The sequence below is a fragment of the Malaya genurostris genome, chromosome 3 (genome assembly GCF_030247185.1).
Source record: "Malaya genurostris strain Urasoe2022 chromosome 3, Malgen_1.1, whole genome shotgun sequence".
NCBI classification, from domain to species: Eukaryota; Metazoa; Arthropoda; class Insecta; order Diptera; family Culicidae; genus Malaya; species Malaya genurostris.
Window position 1 is genome coordinate 16,134,611 of NC_080572.1, and position 24,424 is coordinate 16,159,034.

General features: G+C 38.1%; 1 protein-coding gene across 12 annotated transcripts in view; it reads left to right on the forward strand.

The window, feature by feature from the left end:
- Positions 1-24,424, forward strand: part of LOC131439085 (huntingtin-interacting protein 1) — a 58,517-nt gene that overhangs the window by 30,612 nt on the left and 3,481 nt on the right. For 3 of the 12 annotated variants that reach the window (XM_058609681.1, XM_058609682.1, XM_058609683.1), the window contains exons 2-11: positions 6,974-7,604; positions 7,733-8,154; positions 8,371-8,432; positions 8,491-9,228; positions 9,289-9,398; positions 9,735-9,773; positions 16,462-16,975; positions 17,044-17,414; positions 17,666-18,137; positions 18,330-18,577. In XM_058609681.1, coding sequence (XP_058465664.1) covers positions 7,572-7,604; positions 7,733-8,154; positions 8,371-8,432; positions 8,491-9,228; positions 9,289-9,398; positions 9,735-9,773; positions 16,462-16,975; positions 17,044-17,414; positions 17,666-18,137; positions 18,330-18,577 — 3,009 coding nt within the window. In that variant the 5' untranslated portion in view covers positions 6,974-7,571. Of the gene's footprint in view, positions 1-336; positions 485-6,973; positions 7,605-7,707; positions 8,155-8,370; positions 8,433-8,490; positions 9,229-9,288; positions 9,399-9,734; positions 9,774-16,461; positions 16,976-17,043; positions 17,415-17,665; positions 18,138-18,329; positions 18,578-24,424 lie in introns of those variants that run through there. The other 9 variants (XM_058609675.1, XM_058609687.1, XM_058609686.1 and 6 more) reach the window with 8 other exon arrangements.

Below are 24,424 nucleotides of genomic sequence, written 5' to 3' on the forward strand. Positions count from 1 at the left end.
GTTTACTCGTTTAGTTTTATCTAATCAATTTCGATGCAAGTAACGTTGCGAAGTTCTTGTATTAAAATTGATCCCTTATACTAAGTATGTAGTGTTGTTATCGGTGACAACAGTACACGTCAGACTGATAACGGTCGAGGTTCGATATCGGGGTAAATTACCAATGGTTAACAATAGGACCATCGAAGGGGTAATTTTCATATTTGCTAACATCGTAGAGTTTTGTTTCACAGCACGTTCCTATAATGCGACATATACCCTATAACCGCCTGTTACGGTATTGATCGTGTTTCGATTCCTAATCCTATTTGTAGTTGCATACTATTCGCTTGCTCGAAAGGCTCACAGTCAGCCAGTACACAATCATACGTGAAACAGTAAGTTTCGAGGACGAACCAAGGTTCTCAACTTTCCAGTTTAGTGCACATCAGGAAAAATATCATCCCCCAAGAGTTTTTTGTGACCAGTCGTATTCTAAATGGAGGTGAAAGTTCTTTAATGACATTGCAACATCGTTTTCTGGACGATCACCGTAAATAGTTGAATTTGTGTTCGAAAGCTTTATAGTTTCATTAAGAATTAGTGCTTGATGTGTGATTTCTGATTAGTAGAGAAGAGGATGTTTTATGATTCTACTTCAAGCTAATAAATAAAAATCTGCTTTATCTTAGCTGGTATACTAGTAAATGGGTTTTCATAAAAATGTTTTATGTAGTCTATATTGCATCGAACGAGAGCCTTAAAACATTCGAAAGGAAATGAATACCCTCGTACAAACGTAATCAGTTTTTAAGTAGAATTAACAGTAGTAAAAACATGAAAAGGATTATATAGTGAATCATCGACAGAGTTCTGTGGTCATGAAAGTTACTTTATCTAAGTATTTGTGCAATGTACATAATCAATCTTGTCCGAACGACGAACTAAAAGTATTTAGCAGGTGTCGAAAATAAAGAAAAAAGGTCTGCGAATGCCTAAAACCTAAAATTTGTCTATGTAATCAACGATATATTATGAATATCATTTACCGTGTATAGCCAATACAGATTTTTTCTGTTGTGGATCTGGGAGCAATAATTAATGCATCATACGCATGCACATGGAGCGGTATAAATAGTAATTAAATTACTTAGGACTTCCCAATTATTCGATGCAGTTTGAATGGTGTCGCAACAGAAATGTTCCCACCACATTTTTACCAGTGACATTATTGAATACTAAGTGGACGTGAGGAAAATTATCTACTTCACACTGCACTTTTGTTAAACCTGAGTAATGTATTTTAGATTTCTTGAAATGCTTGATTTGTCGGGCATTTCCCTAATTATACGTTGTACCTTTCTCATATGAAATGAACACTGTAACCTACTTTTGTACCGAGATCCGGAGGGTAGAGTGTTATATACTATTCCACTCAGTTCGTTGAGATCGGAAAATATCTGTGTGTAAGTGTGTATCTGTATGTACGTAAAAAAGATATCCGACTTCAGAATTACAAGGTGCACAGTGTTAAAAACATCAATATGAAGAGTGTGTTTTTAGAGTGACAATATAAAACAGCGAGGATGAGACATCCATCGACTACTGTTTACTCGGGACTTCCTATTCCGAGAATGCAGAGTGATAAGTGTTTAAAAATTTCAAACTGTTATAATTACTCGCTCTTAGAGACTTCACTCTCCATTGCATTTTTTTTTCAAAAACAATCAGTGTGAGATTTATCCTCTTAATGAGGAGTGGTTGTTAGGGCCGAAGACTTGAGGAACGCACAGTTTGTTATATGGACGATTCGCTGTTGAAAAGTCGTGCTGATACTGGTATCTACTGTCGTAAAATGAGAAAACAGCAGTTTCATTCGCTAAGTGGATACTGTAGGACAGCTTTAAATGAACTTAGTTCTAAAAATTCACGGTCACGGTAACGTATTGATCGCAAATTGAACTCAAATCGAAGACCTCAGCATTTCGAATGCTGTTTACTTCGTATAAGTACCCGGTTATTCAGGTGTTACTGGAGATGAATGCGTTGATCAGTTGGCTAGAACTGGTGAAACGTTCGGTTTCGTTGGGTCAGAACCATTGTCAACTAATAGACATCCATCGACTACTGTTTACTCGGGACTTCCTATTCCGAGAATGCAGAGTGATAAGTGTTTAAAAATTTCAAACTGTTATAATTACTCGCTCTTAGAGAATTCACTCTCCATTGCAATTTTTTTCAAAAACAATCAGTGTGAGATTTATCCTCTTAATGAGGAGTGGTTGTTTGGGCCGAAGACTTGAGGAACGCACAGTTTGTTATATGGACGATTCGCTGTTGAAAAGTCGTGCTGATACTGGTATCTACTGTCGTAAAATGAGAAAACAGCAGTTTCATTCGCTAAGTGGATACTGTAGGACAGCTTTAAATGAACTTAGTTCTAAAAATTCACGGTCACGATAACGTATTGATCGCAAATTGAACTTAAATCGAAGACCTCAGCATTTCGAATGCTGTTTACTTCGTATAAGTACCCGGTCATTCAGGTGTTACTGGAGATGAATGCGCTGATCAGTTGGCTAGAACTGGCGAAACGTTCGGTTTCGTTGGGTCAGAACCATTGTCAACTAATAGAATGAAGCACAAGAGTCGTACTAGGGCTACATCGAAACATACCAGCTATTGACAAAGCTTGCAAACTAGCCCTTAGACAAAATCATCAAGGCAGTTTTCTAATCAAAGCTCTGACTGTACATTGCAAACACAACTATTACATGGCTACTGTTCAACGTGCTGAGCATTATTCGTGTGATTTGTGTGAATGCGATTACGATATGTCATATTACCTTATACGTAACTGTCCCGCATGGACGTAGCAACGAATCTAGGGTTTTAATGGCTCATATATAGTGGATCTGTGTATTGGGATCTATAACTGAAGACTATTCTATCGTTTCTCACCCAATGTGGTAAGGAGCTATAGTCATGGGGGTTCGTATTTTTATGGAGTGAATGAATCCTTGTTGAATTGATCATAAAAGGTTTTGGCAGATTGTGTCATAGGGTGCCGAATTTACTTCTGTTCATAAGTATTGCCAATCGTTCTACATTCTTCCGGAAATGCAGAATGATGTCGAGTAAGACCAGTGCCCAATGCATTGAACCGCCAACCCGGGTGGTTCAACGCATAGCGAAATATTCAAACTGGTCTTGAAATGGTCAGGTCTGGTCTGTGGATCATGCAAATTGATGACCAGACAAATGTCTAAGAGATATTTCAGTCCGCAACATGGTCGTACCAACGCAAAGTTAAGAATCAATAGAAATTTATCTTGATATACCTCAAGAAGTGTGAACATGAAAAAGGGCAAAGTACGCGATGCGTTTTTAAACACCACTTCTATGTAAACATGAAAAAAAACTCAAATTATCATTTAAATTGACTACTAAATCAATGAAAATGTCTAAAACTTATGTTGTGGAGTGGGTACAAAATGTCGATGACTATAAAGAACGGGGCACGACAAAAGGATAAAACAATAATCGGTCAACAGAAATCCAACTCTCCAACTGTCAGGCCGCCAAAGCTCAACTGGCTAAGAAGAGAGCGTGTACGAGTGCTCAACTATACAACAGTTTTTTTATGAATCGGTAATGAAATATCTCCTCGCAACCTTGAAATCCTTGCAAAGTCACTCTGAAAACGGAAGGTCTTGGTTGAAGAAAACAAAAATCGCTACTGGACAAAGTTTTTTATTCCAATGATCTGTTTAGGTGGCTTTCGGTGCTTTTCAGTGCTTTTTCTCCCATTGTTTCGGCTGTTTAGAACTGTTTAGCCAAAATCCAAATTCCGACGAGATAGTCAAAATTCACCGCCGTGAACTCCTGAGGTTTGTTAAACGGATGCAACTATGAAGAAATTGTGCTTCAAGGGGACATATATCCCATATACTAAAGTCGCCTGGGAAAGACTTGTAAAGAAGTGTGGACGGGTCCTTGCAAACTCCAGATACAAAACTGATTTATAATATGTGGATGCTTATGAAGTCCTAACTCGCTGGAATATCAGTGCGAGGTAGAACAATTATCGCGCAGACTTAGAGAAATTTGGTGGCATCTATTCATGAATGGTGATGATATATACTAAGATAAATGTAACGGGTGCTTTTTAGGAGATTTGTTTTTTTAAACGAATTTCTCTATTGTCTGAAAGTTGTTTGAACAGTGTAAAGTGACATCTCTATTCAGTATTGTTTGGCAAATCATCATGAATAGGTTAACTCCAAAACAACGTTTCAAAATTAGTGTGCCATTAAAACTGTTTGTAGCGCAATATTCTCTTAAGTGATGAGGCACATTTTTGGTTGAATGAATACGTCAATAAGCAAAATTGATATATTGGGAGCAAAAATAATCCACACGCCGATGTATCCCGATGTCTGTGGGCTGATGGAATCATTGGTCATCATTTCTTCAAAAGTGCTCTTTGTGCGACAGTTCATACTTCTAGAACGATGCGGTATTTTCTGATGCTTAAAGCGAAGCCTCCCTATACCGATCGAGGCATATTTGCTACTAAATGAAATTCGAGGTGTAAGCAACAATCGAAACCGTCGGCCGTGCGAGAGAAATCAAACGGATGGCATCATGATGGCATGCTGTGATTGGTTCGTAAAAAAAATCCATCAACAAAGACTGGGTTATTATCGTTCAAAATTATGACAGCAAACACGGCTATTTTTGAAACATTTAATTGATGCCCCGTATAGTGAAAAGTAAGGCAAGTTTTAATCCACCTAGTGGTGTAATGATGCCTTTCTTATATCAATCATACCATCATATATAATACTGTGGTATTCTTCAAAATAATTTTCTTCGATTCTTAAAAAGAATAACCGAAATCGGTTTGTTTGACCGTCTACTGATGAAAACTATTAATTGGAGAAGATTTGAGGTCGATTTAGAAAACTTTTTACGCCCTTTTCAGTAATGGTATACAACTTTTAACACACTTTACCTTATATTTCCGGATCCGGAAGTCGGATCCAGATGAAATTCAGGAATTACGTATGGGACCACAGGACCTTTCATTTGAACCTATGTTTATAAAAATTGGTCGCGCCATCTATGAGAAAAGCTAGAAAACATATTTTCATTTTTTTGCACCGGAAGTCGGATCCAAACAATATTCAGGAATTTTGTATGTGACTACAAGACCTTTCATTTGAACCCAAGTTTGTGAAAATCGGTTCAGCTATCTCTGAGAAAAGTTAGTGCACTTATTTTCACATTTTTTTGCACATTTTACCCCATAATTCCGGAACCGGAAGTCGGATTCAAATAGTATTCAGGAATTTTGTATGGGACCACAAGACCTTTCATTTGAATCTAAGTTTGTGAAAATCGGTTCAGCCATCTCCGAGAAAAGTTAGTGCAAAAAAACGTTACATACACACATACGCACATACACACACTGAGACATTTTGCGTACTCGACGAGCTAAACGACGACGAGTCGAATGGTATATGACACTCGGCCCTCCGGGCCTCGGTTCAAAAGTCGGTTTTCACAGTGATTGTATAACCTTTCTATATGAGAAAGGCAAAAAATTGGCTGTTTCATAATTTGACATGTGTATTTAAATTTCGAATCAGCGAGCTTTTAAAAAACACTCTTTATATTTTAAGCTAAAAACTTTGAATTTCGGAAATTGTAACAAACATGAAATTCTTTAAGTACAAATCTGTTAAAAATTTTTTTAGAGAAACCAAAACTAAAAACTAAAATCAAAATGTTGATAACAAACAGAAAAGAAATTGTGCCTCTGTGAAACAAGTCCATATACATGATGTATGTGTTTTCCAACCAATGTGGTCAGCGAGTCACTCTATTAGCAGATAGGGATGTCCGATACCGAGTCGATACTTTAAGGTATCGATACTTTCTTTCAAATATCGGGTATTTTTGGTATCGATATCGCATCAGAGCGATACTGTTAGTATCGATACTTTTGGTCTCGATACTTACAGTATCGCAACAGATTGAAATCAATTCTTATTACGACGGAACATTTTTTTGTTTCAATTATAGAGGCTTTAACCTTAAGGCCATTCCCCTCTCCGAGCCCAACAAAACTTTCTAACCCTATGTGCGGGGTTGGGAATCGAACCCAGATGGGCTGCGTGAAATGTATTAGTATGACGTGGATTAGCCGTCGTTAAAATTCGTTCTCGACTATCTCGCTTCGTCCCACAGGTGCGCTTAAAGAGAGTGCAATGAGAGAAACCCATAAAATAAACACGCACATACTCTCAGACAATTATATCATTTCAATTTTGCACACTTATTGCACTCTCTTTCAGTGAGCCTAATAACGATGGAATAATAGCAATAGGAATTGGCTTTTAGTTTAGCTGATGTAAACTACATACTACGTTGTTTTGATGTTATATCGTGTGATTTATCAGCAATATTTCTTGAAAACAGAAAATTATTGCATTTGATGTTCAGTACGTCTAATTTTTATTCACATTGATTGATAATCAAATTGAGATTGTTACAATTCTTTTTTGCTGTGTGCTAACATCTGTACATCATAAAATAACGCCACAGTCGACAATTTTATTTTATTTTGAAATGATTGCTGCGCAAGTATCAATTGATACTTACAGGTATCGATACTTAATTGCCTTTTGATACCTTGTATCGATACACAAATTTCGGTATCCCGATACCCAAGGTATCGATACTTTGCCTTCCGAGTACCATCCCTATTAGCAGATTATCTTTTTGTGTCCGGATGGCGAATCGATAAAGCCATATCCTTGTTCATCCGTCCTATCAACAGTATTACACCGAACCCAGATATCGGCAGGCACAGGCCAGCTCACTGTAACAAATCAAACGATGGTCACAGTTTACTGTCTTATCTTATTGATATCTTCTTCTATGCATCTTCGCTTCTTTCTTTTTCTCTTTTTTATCTCTGTTTCAGATTGTGTGAAAGAATTGCAACAAATTGTTCCGAACATAGTACCATTGCCAACCGAAGGTGTTGAATGAGCTCACGGCCGTAAAAATATTTTTAAAGTAATTAAATGGTGTGGTGGGACAACAAAACGCATAACGATCGATTGTATAAAATTCACTGAAGCGATTAAAAGATAAAACCAAGAAACAAGAAGAGAAGAATTGTGCAACACCACGATACCGTCAAGTGGCCATAGTAAAATTCAATACTACTAGTTTTTACTTTCGATGCGCACGCAGGCGTAAAAATTTTACCGCCAACTCAAGAAGGATATATCACGGAAGAGAAATAAAACAAACATCGAAAAATACAAATGAAGTTGAACAGAGTTCGCAAACTAATTGTCTGATACGGCGATAGTTTTTAACATCTAAACTTTATTAGACTGATTATAGTTCTCTAAGAAACGGCCATTTCAATTTTTCCCATGAATGGCTTTCTAAAAGCCGTTAGTTACTAAGAAAAGATTTTTTAGCACTGAAGCCAAGCTTCATTCAATTATAAAAAAAAACACGGGTCGACCATTTTTAAGCACGTTAAGGTTTGAAAACAATCACACAACATGTCGTTGACCGACAAAGAGTATTATAATCTGGTAAGTAAGCAATATTATTTTGGTATATAGCTACTAACAGCACTATTACTGCACTGACATCATCATAATCATCATCGAAAAAAAACTGCGGAATAATTAACAGTCAAATGTTTGTTCACACTTCCTAGACCATGAGCATATCCAAAGCGCTGAGCAATGTTGAGGCTCCTATCAAGGTCAAACATGTTCGGGCTGCCATCATCGGTACCTTCCACAGTAAGGGTGGTCACGCATTTTGGGCTATCGCCATCCGGCAGCCCATTCAGGAGAATCGAATCGTGGCGTGGAAATTTTGTCACTTACTGCACAAAATTTTACGCGAAGGTCACCCGCATTGCTGTCAGCATTCAATGCGCCATCGTGGGATGTTAATCGAAGCCGGTAAACTGTGGGGACACCTGAACGATGGCTACGGGATCTGCATCAAACACTACACCAAGCTACTGGTGACGAAACTAGAATTTCACGATCGGAACCCTCGGATACCAGGTAGCTTGACATTGCGCTCCGGAGAGCTGGAGCAGATCGGTGGGGGTGATATTAATTTTTAGTAAGTACCAGTATGATTGCATTTTAAAAGTTTATGAACTTCTGTAGTTCTTATCCGTAATCGACTATCTTAAGTTGCCATGGAAACTTTTATAAAATGTTCACTATGTCTCAAAAAGCTGCCCATAGAAAATCGGTTCCTTCATTTATACTCTAATAAATAAAACCAGTTGGGTTAGAGATTGAATAAACATTAAATTTCTTTTCCATCTTTCAGCTTCCAGCTGGCGGTAGAAATTTTTGACTACCTAGACGACATCGTTGCCCTGCAAGCAACAAGTGAGTGGTCTTACCTCGTTTGCGTTAGAACATTTCTAACATCTCTCTTTTTCCATAGTTTTCAATTCCATCACCACATTCTGTGTCAGTTCAATGACCTCCGCCGGACAGTGCCGATTGGCCCCACTGATTCCCTGTATTCAGGATTCAAACCCCCTGTACGATTTTGTCGTACGAATAATGTTCAAACTGCACGCTAACCTCCCCTCGGATCTTCTAACCGGACATCGGGAACGCTTTCGCACGCTGTTCCAACAGTTGAAGTCCTTCTACAACCAATCTCGCAGCTTACAGTACTTCGTAAATCTGATCACGGTTCCAAGGCTGCCAAGTTCTCCACCGAATTTTGAACAGCAGAGTGACCTCGGTAACTATCAAGCTCCCGTCGTGGTAATGCCTGACTCTGAGCCGATGGACAATGACACGGAGTCAATCATGTCAGAAAACCTGATCGATACCACGGAAGCGGCTCCACCTATTCCAGAGTTACCACAGGACCATCACAATCATCAGCAAAATAACATCCAGCAGGCAGCACCGAACTACCAGCTGCTGGAATTAGAGCGCCTGCTTAAAGACAGAGACGATCTGATCCGACATCTACAGATGGAGATCGAACGACTCAACAACTACATCAAGTCACTAACGATCGAACAGCGGGATGTGCAGCATCGGCTTGAAGATCAAATTAGGCAGATGAACTCACAACTCACCCATTCCCAGGGTGAGTTGTCGAATTTGCGCATTCAGAAGGAAGAACTTGAACTACGGGCACAAAGTGCACCTACACTAGAACGTACGTCTACCATTATTTACTAGAAATAGTATATTGATGTTTTGTTTTTGTTACAAACAGAAAAAGCCCAAGCGGAGGAAGAACGAGCCAAAGCCAGCGAGGAAAAGTTTCAGAAATTGAAGAATATGTACACTCAGATCCGCGATGAACATGTTCAACTACTCCGACAGGTGGGTGATAGTATGGTCGGTCGATAGATCGAACAAGTTTGAACATTGATGTTGAATAATTGGTTAAATTTTTCTCGTTTTTGTTTTGATTTCTTTCTTGCATGCTGCACTAATTACATGTTTCATTGCTAATTGTCTATTTGTTTGCACTGCTGGATTGGATGGTAAATGGTTACGGGAAATTGGGCATTCAATCAATTTAAAACACTTTTACTTTCACGCCCAAACTAACGCTGTTTGCTTATGCTCGAATGATTCCGTTATAAATGTTTTTATGCATTACTACCGATCTCGATGTAAATCTCAACATCAACTCAATCTGGTTTGAAAGTATAGGCAAAAATCTACGAATATAAGATCCAGTGTTATAAGAAGGTAATCTTTACTAGCAAAAAAACACGTGCAGCATACTTGAGTTAAAATGATCTTCAGGTGGTCTTCTGAGCCATCTTGGAGTTGGAGTAAAAACTGATTGATGCATTGTAAACAATTTGCTGATTAATTCCTTCTCGTGAATTACATTCTATCGCTACCATAAGTGAGATTAGTGTCAAGATTATGAGCAAAATTACGTCGTTGAAACGGTGTATACTGTTGAAAAGCAGAACATTTTTGATTCAATGAAACCTTCCAAAAAATTTACCCGGATTAGCGGTTCAATGCATACGGCGCTTACAAGCCAGTTGTTATATGTTCTAGCCCCAAACTGGAAGGATTCATATTGTCAGTAGGATTGTAGTACTAGCCACGCAATGATTCTGTTCGCTAAGAATCGGCTGCGAAGTCTGTTGAAACAGAAAGGCCAAATTCCACAAAAGGAATCTAATGCCAAAACTTTTCTTTGCTTCCAAAAAATTCAACCCTAACTTCAATGTCTCATATCCCAAATAAAAATTGTATTCAATTACACTACATCGCAACATATTTAGAGCAAACTACCTGTAAAGTCTTTATTGCAATTGACATTTCAGTTCAAATAACTGAATAATTGATCAAAAAACTGAGACACTTTTTGTTTTCATGCATACAGGTAACCACTTGCAGTGTGTCATTGCTCAGTTGTATCGATGACACATCATTAGCGGGCCTTACACGAAAATTATTAATGTCATTTTTAATTACCACTAAAGTAATGACATTCTAAATTTGTATGGAGGATTGATCATTACTGCCCTTACACGTTCATTAAAAATGACATTACTTTTTTAGTAATGACACTTTTAATGATCGTGTAAGGGCCGCTATTGAAGCGTTTCGTTTTTCGTTTCGATGATGATTTCATGCCGCGATTCCGCTTTAGATAGCCTATGCGCAAGGTCCTATTTTGGCAAACTTTCTCTAATATATCGGCCGGTATTTCACGAAATATGACACCAAACATCGTATCCATTCAATCAAAAATAATGAGCTTCACCGCTGAACACAATTTTTCGATGAGAAAGTGCACACTTTTTTTTTCGTTGAATCTCATCAAATAATTGCAATTTACAAATTACCGAGTATTCGGCGGTGCAAATCTCCACCGAATACTCGGTAATCAATTCGGCAAAAAATAAAATTGCGGAGTCTCGGCAAACGTCAGTTATTACCAAAATTGTTAGCAAAAAGTTTACTGTGAAGTGTGATTTGTGAGCCTTCAGCAATTCAAAGTGAACAAAGAACACCTTTTCTTTTAATTGTAAACATTTAATTGGGGATCAAGATTTCATTTTATTTCCGTATAAACATTCAAAAAACATACAGTACATCTCTTATGTTTCGAGGACGTACAATTGTGAAACACGCAATTCGGGCTAAACGCCGATTGTCGAATATAATGACTTCCCGACAGAGAAAGCAGAATCTGAAGGAGATTCCTATAAATAATCAACAATAATTTGTAGTTATTATACTTAATGAAAAGAACGTAGATTCGCGCGTTTTCCTTTGTAATTAAATCCATTTTTCCAATGACCACCGAAACATTTCGTCAGAAAGTAACTGCGTAGTACCAAGAGAAAAACAAAACAAAAGCCGAAAACTAACTAAAAACAAAACAAAAGAACAAAATCTAACACGTTTTTCGAAATTTCGGCAAACACATTTGCTGATTTCGGGATAATTGTTAAACACCAAGTAGTTCAGCACAAAATTTTGCCAAATGTCGGCAAAAAGATACACTTTGCCGAAAAATCAGTAAATCTACTTAACGAATCTCGGAAAACATAATATTGATTACTGAGAAATTATCAAAATTGTGAGTTGCCGATCTGATTCGGTATTTTACTTTACCTAGTTCGAGAATTGGTTCTTAGTGTGTGGATCTTCCTCCAACTTTGCCAGCGCCCATTCATGATTGAATTATAGACCAAACGACGATTCATGATTTAATTATAAACCAAACTGAATAAGTTTGAAAATGACACAAGACACGATACACGGGGGATCTGTCAGTGTTTCCAAAAAGATATCAGCAAAAAATCACCATTCACAAGCCCTCCGAATTCGACCCAAAAATATATACCGCTGAAAGTTTTAAATTGACCTGTTAGTCGATTCTTCAATTGATATTTAATATACTCAAGCGAACACGGTGTGCAGCAGATGGAAAATTGCACCAACACACAGAAAAAGCGACTATCCTGCGAGCACACATACTTTACAATTTAGTCATTCCCTCGCTGAATGAGCTACTTGATTTGATAACAGGCAAGCACCTACTAAATAAAAAAAATGTTATACAGCATATATTTACAGATTACTCTTTGTTCGACACTTCATACTACACAGAACGATGCGATATTTTATATGCATGACGCGAAGTCTCCCTATGCCGACCGAAGCAGGTGTAAAGTAATAATCAAAATCGTTGGTCGTGCGAGAGTAATCTTCTATTATCTGTATTTCTTCTTATTCGATCTTACGCGGAAATCCTTGAACGAGCCACTCTACCTATGAAACGAGCCACTCGAAACCGAGCAAACCAGCCTCCGACCACAACTCGTATCGGCCGATTGCAATGCTTTCCTGTATTCGAAAACTGTTGAAATAATGATTCTGTTTCGTCTGTTTCGTTTCTGGGAAGTCTGTACCAAACAACGATATTGTCAGTGATGGAGTATGGATGTTTCTGTTTCCGTTCCGCCGCGAAAATACACTCCATTAAGCTGGAAAGAGTCCAGTATGTGGAATTCCGGATCCCGTACGCTCTCAAGTGATCATAAATATGTTTAATGACAAATTTAGAGAAGTCGACTGTAATAAAATGTTTTACACTGACGAATCACATCTCGACGGGTCTACTGGCTTCGGTACTCGCCGTATTTCCTGGGGAAAATACAGGAGCAACTGAGTGCTTTGTCTGAAAAATCATACCGAATTACCTTGGTTTGGGTCCCATCACATTGTTCCGTAAGGGACAATGAGATGACGGACTCACTGGCCAAGGTGGGCGCATTACAAGGTGAAACCTATGAAACCTATAATTCAATTATACCGCAGGTATTGACGGAAGCTTGGTTCCGGGGGTTGGATGTGAATCGAGACTTTATTCGGACAATATCAAGGCTTATGTCAAACCACTACTTGCTCAAAGTGCATCTTCATCGTATGGGCCTTACTGAGAGTAACCACTGTGCTTGTGGAGACGGTTACTTCGACATCGAACATTTTGTTTGGGTGTGCTCCGAGTATTGTGACGCCACACTCCAGCTAATCGATTCCCTTCGGGCTCGAGGTAGAACTGACCTACCTCTATAACTTCTTAAAAGCCATAGACGTGCAAATCTAGTGCCCTCTTTTTCTCTTCATTTTACAACCCACTTTACCAACTCATCCTTTTCTTCTATGGAACGGTATGGCATACGATTCCTCGGACTGCAGAAAACGCCAGCAATGTCCTACAGTCCTGACCAACTGCCACTACACCACAACCGGAAGAACATGAAAAACCCTTCTTAATCCACCTAGTGGTGTGATAATGCCTTTCTCTTCTTTCATAACAGTCTCATGAAAATATGTTTCATACTTTTATTATAAATTTGGATACTAATTTTGACACCAATTGATTCAGATTGATTCGAGTAGTTCACAAAAGCATGCTTCAGTGTTTATGTCACACAATCAGCATCATTTTTCCAAACTAGTGCTTGACATTTGCGTTGCCTATTTGTATGAGAACAGTGGTGCTAATCTAAAAAAAGCCTTCTTAGCCCACTTAGTGGAATTTTCATATATCTTGAAAAATCACCATAGGGGGGAGTTTTCGAAATCGAAAAAAAATTTTGATGCCAAAACGCTTAGAATTGCATGAAACGTCGAGATTTAGTGTCATCTCGAAAAAAAAAAATTATTTTATAATCGACTTTTTGGGACCTAGAAAAAATATGAAAAAAGTCCCAGAAAGTTGATATTTTCAAAAAAAATTTTTTTTTGAGATGACAATAAATTTCGATGTTTTATGCAGTTTTAAGAGTTTTGGCATCAAAAAAAATTTTCGATTTAGGTCAAATTTTGCATGAAGGCTTTTTTCGAGGTGCTTAAACTTTTGAGCACTAGAACTTAACGAAAATAGAGGTGATCCCAAAATTTTGGCACCCTTATATATATATATATATAAGAGCGGTAAAAATTAACGTGTTTTGTCGGTTACGTCACTTATACAATCATATATCTGGAACCAAAAGTCAGCCATTTGATCTTCGAACTTGATCAATGGTCCGATAGTAGCTTTCAAACGAGCCCAAGTTTGTTAAAATCGGTTCAGCCATCTCTGAGAAAATTGAGCGCGTTCAAATATCTTCGAAAAGTGCACACACATACACACACACACATACACACATACACACACACACACACACACACACACACACACACACACACACACACACACACACACACACACACACACACACACACACACACACACACCACACACATTTTCCGATTTCGACGAACTGAGTCTAATGGTATATAACACTATGGGTCTCCGAGGCTCCGTTCGAAAGTCGATTTTTCCAGCAATTCTAATACCTTTCTATAGAGAAAGGCAAAACTCAGCCGGGAAACGCAAAAACAAGCTGTGCCATGAATATGAATAGCTTAAAGATTTACTTAATGATAAGTAAGATCAGGTCCCACCCTCCCGATACTCCTTTACTAACTCTAGGGTAGTTAGCCGCCCCTTAATACGGCTTCCGTTCAATCTCTCTCTAACAACAAGACTTACGGCCATGTTAAGCTAACCGCAATGAGCCGAATAAAAGCATTTTATTATAAAAATAAACATCCGCAAGTAGCGCAGATTTCGATCATGGTCACTTTTCATAGAAGAATTACTAGTCGTGATTTGGAACATTCTTGAACTTGAGCGGGTTATGGATCGGGATTAGTTGAAATTGTACAGGGAATTTCTAGATGATCCAACCTGGGACTGACAAACCAACCTTCAATGTACATCTTCTGGTAACCCCAGAATTCATTGATGAGTACCGGCGCTGGCCAGGTAACGTAAGTTAAATATTTTCGGAGTGGAGTTTCTTTTTAAAAAAGATACATTCTCGGTTAAGGCTAAACTAAGACTGATTTTTATTCCATAAATCGAAGTACAAATTACATTCAATGTCAGCACCTCGTTCCATGTGTTCGCTGTTCGGTCGGTCACCTGTTGCTGATCGCCCAAATTGCTGATGATGTTCGATATTGCTTTTGTTACCGGGTGGGTCATATTGCTGACGTTGGAATCCAAGTCTGGTTAGCTTCGCTGTTAACTCCTAGATCGTCTAAGGAATGGGAAGGGATGTTAATCCATCACTTGTTGATACTAGAAGTCGTATATACTACTGCGCACTCCACAAGTGTCACGGGAGAAGGATATTTGTTAGCATAAATTTCAGTAATCGTAGTATTCGCGTGCGACCTAGTACGTTCCGGTTTCAAGTTACTCGGATGCACCACTAAACTCACAGATTTCTCAACTGAACGTTTCAACAATAAACTATTGTTCCGGGAGGTCTTGATTCACAGTTCTTATTCGTGGAAACCGAAGGAAAATTTGAAATACTATCGCGTAACGACTAAAAACTTCCCTATTTTTTCTGAATGGAATTACCTGCTACAAAATAAACGAGTGAATAGGATTTAGACAAAACAGTTGATTCATTGTAGTGACGAATTCTAAAAATTGTATCAAATCATTTTAAATCACCAAACAAAGGTCACCAGATTTCACGCGCGTCTTGATTGTTTATTATTTTCAATTTATTATTTTGATTATATATTTAAATTATTAATTGGTTATATTACAAACAAGTATTTTTTATACTATTTATTCAATATACCGATGTATTATATCTCTGTTATTAACATTGTAATATTAACGGATCTGCACAGTAGTTGATTTTTTTTAGTTTTTATTCAATTTATAATTTTGAAAGACAAGCAATAGCATGAAAGAAGAAAAAATACCGAATAAAACTTTTCTCCGAAGCTAGCCGGAAATTGATATGTTGAATGAAGTTGAATGAAGAGACAATTTAGTAAAATAGAGAAATCAGATGTGAAACATTGAAAAAATCTGATAACTGAAAGATACTCCTACAATGGTCGCCTTTACGTTATGGAAGCAGGAACCCAGTGGATCTATTCTTGGTTAATTTTTTTTTCCGCCGGATTCCACACGGCATCTAGGCTGGTACTGCCCGGAGAAAGATAATAAGTACTCGTGATTTCTAGTAAACCTGTCAATGTATGTTTTTGAAATGTTTCGTATGCATGTTTAATGAAAAATGTTTAACAAGAGTCCACTTTCATCAAAATCTAATTGTTATAAAAAGAGACAGTTGATTTTTACATTTTTAACACAGTAGTCTGACAAAAAAAATGGATTCAAGAAACATTGTTAATTTTAGTTTCACAAACATTTTGAAAGTGATTGGAAATTTTCGTTTTTATAAATGCATAAATTATTTGTCCTCTAAAATTTCAACTATAAAACCTAATTTCCCACCAAGCCAGGTGGAGTTTTTATTGACCAGACTGTATCCAAAACATGTTAATCCATTCTTCATTTTATGATGACCAACAGCACGGTGAAATCAGCAAACAGTTAGCCACTACCAGCAAAGCTGCCTCGGATGCTACCCTAGCGAAGGAGGAAATAAAAGCTCAACTCGAAGAGCTACAGCAAAAGCAATCACTTGTCGAGGTACAGCTTCAACAGAGTTCCACTGAAGCCAAGCGGGAGCAAGAAACCATTGCAGAGGAGCTTCGAGAGATTACTGGAAAATACGAAACTCTTCAAGGCAAGTACCAGGAAATGGAAGCAAACCGGCAAGCTGAAATTGCCGAACTGAAAATCGACCTGGAACGGATCGAGGGCGAATTGGTTACATTCCAAAACGAGAAAGAAGCACTGAAAACGGAGAAAGGAGTCCTAGAAAGTAATCTAGGTGAAGTACAACTTGAACGAGAGCAGCTTTCCAAACAGTACGAAGACGTATTGTCTAAAATGGAGGCGCTAAAAATTGAAACAGAGGTGCATTCGCGAGAAGAAGCTACGCTGCAGAAGAGCGTTAGTGAAAAAACTCAACAGGCGCAAGGTAATGCAATCGTTTCTGTTTTTGTAGTTGATGTTGTTCTGAGCGCACTTTTTTATAATTTTCAACAGAGCTGGTGGATAAACTAGACATACTACAACAGAGCTACATGGCTCTACAAAAACAATATTCTGAATTAGAAGCTATCAAAGCTGCACAAGAACAGGAGTTCGATCGAGCCCAGGTAGAAGAGCAGCATAAGCTGGAGACATTGCAAAGTGAAATGGCAGAGAAATGTACCATTTTGAGCGCTGAGAAGGAAAGTCTTTTGGCTGATAAAGAAACCTTGGTTCAACAGATGACTGCTATGCAGGCAGTATCTAGTCAGCAATCATTGGATTTTGCATCATTAGAGAAGGATTTGAAGAACGTCATCGAGCAAAAGGATCACGAATTAGAAGAAATGAGGTCTAAGTGTACAGAGATTGAAGAAAAGTTCCAGGTAAATTTGCTTGCTTAAATATTCATTGATTAACCGTGTTAACACACCTTCATATTTGCATCTAAAGTCATGAGTAATTAACTATAGGTCATTTTGCTGGTAAAATTATTGTACATAACCTAGTGAACGTTGAATGCTTCTTCGAATTTGGTGTTTCGCTAGTGGCTGGTAAATGAGCTCATATCTGTGTAAAACTGTTAAAATTATGGTCAAAACATAACTAATGTCTGATTTTGTATTATTTTCAAAAGTCTCTCGATGCAAATATGGACCGATTGCTAACCGAGAAGGGTACAATCGAGTCCGACCTGCAAGATTTACTCCATCAACAGGACGAAATGGATCAAAAGTATCAAGCTGCAATGGACACTATGCGAAATTTGGAGAACTCGCTAGTAGATTCGAAAATATCGGGAGAAACTGCACTTCGTACGCTACTTGAGGCTTGTATAAAATCTTCCGAGAAACTTGCTTTAAGAGCAATCAGCGAAAACGAAATGCCCGGAGCAGGAGGAACTCCCACGTACTTTTTGATGATTGCTGAAGAATTGCAAGAGGTCCTGTCGAAGCTGGCAATTGTGCATGAGAACTACCTCAAGGACAATTCCACAAACGTGGAATCGTTAGCTCGGAAGGTCATAATCGGGGCACATCTGCTGGCATCTGCACATGTTCAAGGAATGTCCATCTGCAACCGATCCGCGAATATCGAGTGTGGCGAACGTAAGTATTAGAAAAAAAAATAGCAAAATATTGATCGTCTTAATTGTTTCTTTGAGTATTATATTTATATGCATGCACTGTTTTCTTTTCTCTGTCGAATGTGTGAGTATTAAAAAAAGATCAAAATAATTAAACACCTATGAACAAAAACTCAACTAATCTGCACCTTACTTTTGTACTACAATTTGGCAGGCATAGCAGAAGAAATCAAAGAACTGTCTGGTTCCATCGCCGATCTGTTCCAGTCCCTGCACAAAACTAGTGAATCGGACTCCGTCGGATCGAAGATTGCCGATCTACGGGCCAAACTACTGAAGGTAACCGAGCTTATCGGAGATCTTAGCAAACAAACCGACGGTACCGAGAATCTTGGTGATCTAGTGGAAAATGAGCTGAGCAGTATGGACAAAGCGATCGAGGAAGCAGCGGCACAAATTGAGGTAAACACTTCACCCACGATCGGCGGCGGTAAATTCGGACTATTGGGACGAGCCCTTGTCGATGTGGATAGTTGCATTATTCAGCTAAATTGCTACATCGTTATGCCCAGATCTACAGTGGTGAGCCTTTAACGCAACAACGCTGTTGCGAATTTAACATTTGAGCGATTTGGAGCTACGTACTGCTCTTATTCGATCTTTTGGTAGATTGCAAATATTCCCAAGTGCACTGTTCATGAATATGTATGACTTACTGTATCAAAAAGTCTTCAATGCATATTGCACTTTCGATATGGAATTCTTTTCTCACTATCATTTCACTTCTTCGAACGAAATACTGGGTTGTAAATTGTCCAATAAAATCCTATATTGACCACTTCCACAGGTTGTATGGACATACCTGACAGTTTGAACCTAATATAAATAACACATGGATCAATAAGTCCCGAGACTAACAATGGAAACAACATTATTATTTTGCAAAATTTTTTTTCATTCATCAACATTTTACACTTTCATATGATATCTGTGTCATCTCAGCAATCTCACGGAGCTTCACTTTACGATCTTTCATTATAATTTTTGTCACTTCACTCCCATTTTCCGGTGTAACGGCTTCCACAGATCTACCCGAGCGTTCCGCGTCATTTGTGTCGGTACGACCACGTTTAAACTCGGCGAACCACCGACAAATCGTTGCTTTTGATGGACAAGAGTCCGGATAACATTTTTCAATCCATTGTTTCGCTTGCACGGTGTTTTTACCCATTTAAAAACAATGTTTTATCAGAACACGAAACTCGGGTTTCTCCATTTTTTAAACAAACTACAAAACGACTTTACTCCAACCTCGATAACTCAGCTGTTTCTGGTCGGATCAACTTAAAATTTTGACCCGTTTCAAGCAAAGGTTAGTACTCTAGAAAGACGTGGTTACTGGTTTACTACGAGCGCCATCTCTGCTTTAGTGTCGGGACTTATTGATCCATGTGTTAGCTGTATCAAAATCTCTTCTACAATCAATTAACTCCATTCATGGCACGATGACACCTTTAATTGTTTCCAACATGCACCTTGTTTGTTGGGATCTTTTCTTTCTGAAGCCTATCGAAATAATGGAAAGGTCAATGGGAATATAATGCACATTAGAACTTATTCATAATTGGCGCTCGATTCGGGATACGCAACCTATATTTGTAAATTTATAACAAAATGCTATAGAATACGTTTATTCGTATTTTATGAAAAAATATGAAAGCTGTCTGTGTATTTCTGAGTTTATTTTTGTTGATCAATTCAATTTTCCGAAATGACTGAATCGCACAAACTGTCAGTCTAATTCACAGTCCTCTGGAAAAACTAAAATGCCTCAGAGCCTATTGTGAATTATGAACCCACTTTATTTTTGTCCTTAACTGTCCACATTCAATAAAAATTTTGCATTAAGGTTTATTTCTATCTCCTTCTATATATCTGATTATCTTAGTAAACGCCTCAGCATCAGCAATACAGTTTATTTAGTACAAAGGTTGTGGGTTGGATTAGTGTCGATATGTTGTCTTACGCCACTTGCGCGGCACTAGCATGCCTCTAGTATTGGGAAACTATAAATCTTTGAGTGTTTTTTTAATATTTCTATAAAGAACAACTGGTGGTAGATGGCGTATAGGAATAACGCCAAATGGAACTCGAAAGAAGAAAAAACATTGTGCTTGTAAAATCCGTAGTGGTCCGGTTCCAAGCTGGGTTAAGTACTGTAAATACAAGGATATAAGGATACCCTGTGTGTGGAAAGAAATTTGTGGAGCTACGAAAAAACTGGAACCAGAGATCGCCAGCTGTGAAGCAAGATGTTGAGGTTCGTTGAAGCCAACCTCGGTATTTCGATCCGATATGTGACCAGAAGGTACAACACCATCTTTCGAACGGCGCGGAATACGGCCAAGATAGAATATACTTCTTACAAAGCCAGTAGACATGCGAACCAGCACGTGAAGCAGATATCCGTGGCCGAAACGCAAGGGTCGTGCTTTGACAAAATGCATATAAATTTTATATCACGACCCACTGTGGGGATAAACCAGGATAATTCAAGTTCGTGTTTGTAGACAAATTCGCGAACTAAGGCATGATTTGGCAAGCGATTTGCCGTTGTGGTCTGAAAACGAAACCATTCGTCACACATTCAACAATGACCTCCCAAGTTTACATCGAAGAATGGCTGAAAAAGTGTTGCTGCGAGCGTAGGGTCAAAGTCAGTTTTTAGTATGATTTGCGCAGCTGTCACTTTTTCAAGGTGACTCTGAAGTGGCATGCTACTAACAAGATCGATTCGACCAATCGAAAAATACAGGGCAATTTAAAAGCAGCGAGGAATGTTTAAGATTTCGTTCGATATGGTGAAATTTAACAATTTGTTTGAAAAAAAGTACTTCAAAGCAACCAATGATGGACTTTTTAAAATTATTGAGTCACGAAGTAGAGGACTTTTTGTGCGTACCAGTGAACATTTAAATAGACTTTAATTATTATGTAGTTCTTGTCATAGACGTTTCCAGCGTTGCCATTGTTCTAAATTTTCCTGAAATCTAGTTTTTTATGTCGATAAACATTCGAACTAACCGAACCGGACACTCGAAGATCCTTAGTCCATGTTTTCAGGTTACTCCGTGTTTTTATTTCTTCATACGGAAAGCTAGTTATTTCTGCTCTGTGTTCCAAAACTCATCAGCACCAAAAAACCAATACGAAAAAAAACGTATCACATCGGACGATTTTTAAACTTTCGTTCGCGAATTCAGTAAAAACGTTGCGCCGCGGTGCGAATAATTATTGTTCAAGTAAAATGAAGTGTTAACAAGAAACATAAACACTGTATCGTTAGCACAGATGATGCCAGAGCTAGCCAAATTTTTTCTTTCGCAGAATAATATTTTAACAATATAGATTTTTTGTCATAAAACATCATTTATTAAGGGAATGTACATGAGTTTTCTCTCGCAAAGGAGTAATGTTTGCTTCAGTCGAGCATAACAATAAATCGTGTGATTAAAATAAAAACTTTTCTTTGCCACGTAATCTTCTTCAAGAGCAATACAATCATTCCAACGCTACAATATCTTCTTCAATAATTGCTTCTTAAATTGAGTTGATTTTTTTTACGGCGATCATTTGCTTTTGCGATCAGAGAAAAGTCAGTAGTTACTGAGGTCAAATCTGGACAGTACGGTTGATGATGAAGCAGTTCGAAGTGTAATTTATTTAATTCAATTATCGTTACCATCCACTTGAGAATCTGTGTAGTGTTTTTTTCTTCGAATATGAGGTCATTATTCCTTGCATTCAAACGATCTAATAACGCTATGTAATATTCACTATTGATTATTTTTCCTTTCTCAAGATAGTCGATTGAAATTATACCATGTGCATCCCAAAATAAAGCCATTTCCTTCCCAGCAGACTGTTGTGCCTTTGGACGCTTTGGTAGTGAAATGATGGAACCGTGTTTCATCCATTGTGGTGTATCGAAACATGGTCAAACACTGCTCTGAATCATCAGCACGTTTTTATTTTTGATTGACTATGAGTAACCCCACTCTGAAAAAAGCTGTTCATGCATGATTGTGAACCCATTGCCTTCTGTTACACGGCCTCAGCAATGTCACGCAATTTCAGTTTACGATTAGATATATCCAATTTGAGGACTTTTAATGTTTGCTGGAAACATCTTCAAATAAATGCTAAGCCACGATGAAATTACTCCAGTTCTTGTGATTAACCATATGCAAAACGCTAGAATGTCTGCCAGTTTTGTTTCGAACGATACGTACGAACTCATTCTTACGAACGAAAAGTTCCATTCTCGTTTACAGATGAAAAGATGGTGCGAACTAACCGTTAGAATACATTGAAAACAACTTCACCGATTTCCAACAAATTTCTTTTTGAATGTAAAAGTGATTTGCAATCAAATGATAAATTTGTTCTTTGAATAAAACATTACGACAGCAGAGCAGTCACAGTAAAGTGCTTGTTTTTTCTAGCGATCCTTCGAATATTTGCGCGGCTCCAAGTTCAAATTTGACCATAACTAAAGGGTGATTTTTTAAGAGCTTGAGAACTTTTTTAAACAATAAAACGCATAAAATTTGCAAAATCTCATCGGTTCTTTATTTTAAACGTTAGATTGGTACATGACATTTACTTTTTGAAGATAATTTCATTTAAATGTTGACCGCGGCTGCGTCTTAGGTGGTCCATTCGGAAAGTCCAATTTTGGGCAACTTTTTCGAGCATTTCGGCCGGAATAGCCCGAATTTCTTCGGAAATGTTGTCTTCCAAAGCTGGAATAGTTACTGGCTTATTTCTGTAGACTTTAGACTTGACGTAGCCCCACAAAAAATAGTCTAAAGGCGTCAAATCGCATGATCTTGGTGGCCAACTTACCGGTCCATTTCTTGAGATGAATTGTTCTCCGAAGTTTTCCCTCAAAATGGCCATAGAATCGCGAGCTGTGTGGCATGTAGCGCCATCTTGTTGAAACCACATGTCAACCAAGTTCAGTTCTTCCATTTTTGGCAACAAAAAGTTTGTTAGCATCGAACGATAGCGATCGCCATTCACTGTAACGTTGCGTCCAACAGCATCTTTGAAAAAATACGGTCCAATGATTCCACCAGCGTACAAACCACACCAAACAGTGCATTTTTCGGGATGCATGGGCAGTTCTTGAACGGCTTCTGGTTGCTCTTCACTCCAAATGCGGCAATTTTGCTTATTTACGTAGCCATTCAACCAGAAATGAGCCTCATCGCTGAACAAAATTTGTCGATAAAAAAGCGGATTTTCCGAATGGACCACCTAAGACGCAGCCGCGGTCAACATTTAAATGAAATTATCTTCAAAAAGTAAATGTCATGTACCAATCTAACGTTTAAAATAAAGAACCGATGAGATTTTGCAAATTTTATGCGTTTTATTGTTTAAAAAAGTTCTCAAGCTCTTAAAAAATCACCCTTTATTAGGTACTTTATGGAAAATACACCATGGGTAAACATGCTTTATTTTATATTAAATGCATGATTTTACTAATCGAAAACATGACAAAACTGCAATTTTTCGTAGATACTACTGATCGGACTGCAATTTTCAATCCTTTTTTTACTTTGCTCGAAGATTAACTTCAAATTTTTATTTACCGACTTGCATTAAATTGATCTTGAGTACGATATTTATTTATTATGTAAAATTCGTCACTTCGTTGATGCTTGGAATCTTTCTAAAAAACTAACTGCGATCCTTCTTTTGCCCAGGAATCGCATTCATTGGAAAGTATGTGATCGCCGAGTAGTCGTTAACGACGTTAACAAGCATAATAACACAAAATCAGGAAAACACAAGTCAAATAAAAAATGATATTATACATTTTTTATTCCTCGTATAACTTAAGGCTGTACCAGAACTGATGGTTTAAAGTTGGATTGGTGTTGTTCTTATGCATGTACGATGTTTGAAAGTGTGATTCATTCGAACGTTAACGGTGATACGAATTTGTCATACTTTCGAACGTATCGCATACGGCCGTAAACAAGAATCAGGGTGATAGTCTTGAAAGTTGGTACTTCACACTTTGACAATGATAGTAGTAATCAGGCCTTCCGAATGCTCATGCGTGCAAAAATGCGACAGCGAGAGCGCACCGAAAATGTGTGTGTCGCATATTTATCCTGTGAGCGTGAGCACCGACTCAAAGAGCAAACCAAAAGCAAGTAAGAGACGCGTAGCGGGCACATAGAAACGGGATGTGCTGCTTGAAATTTCAGAGCATCGCATTTTCTTCTGCGCGCG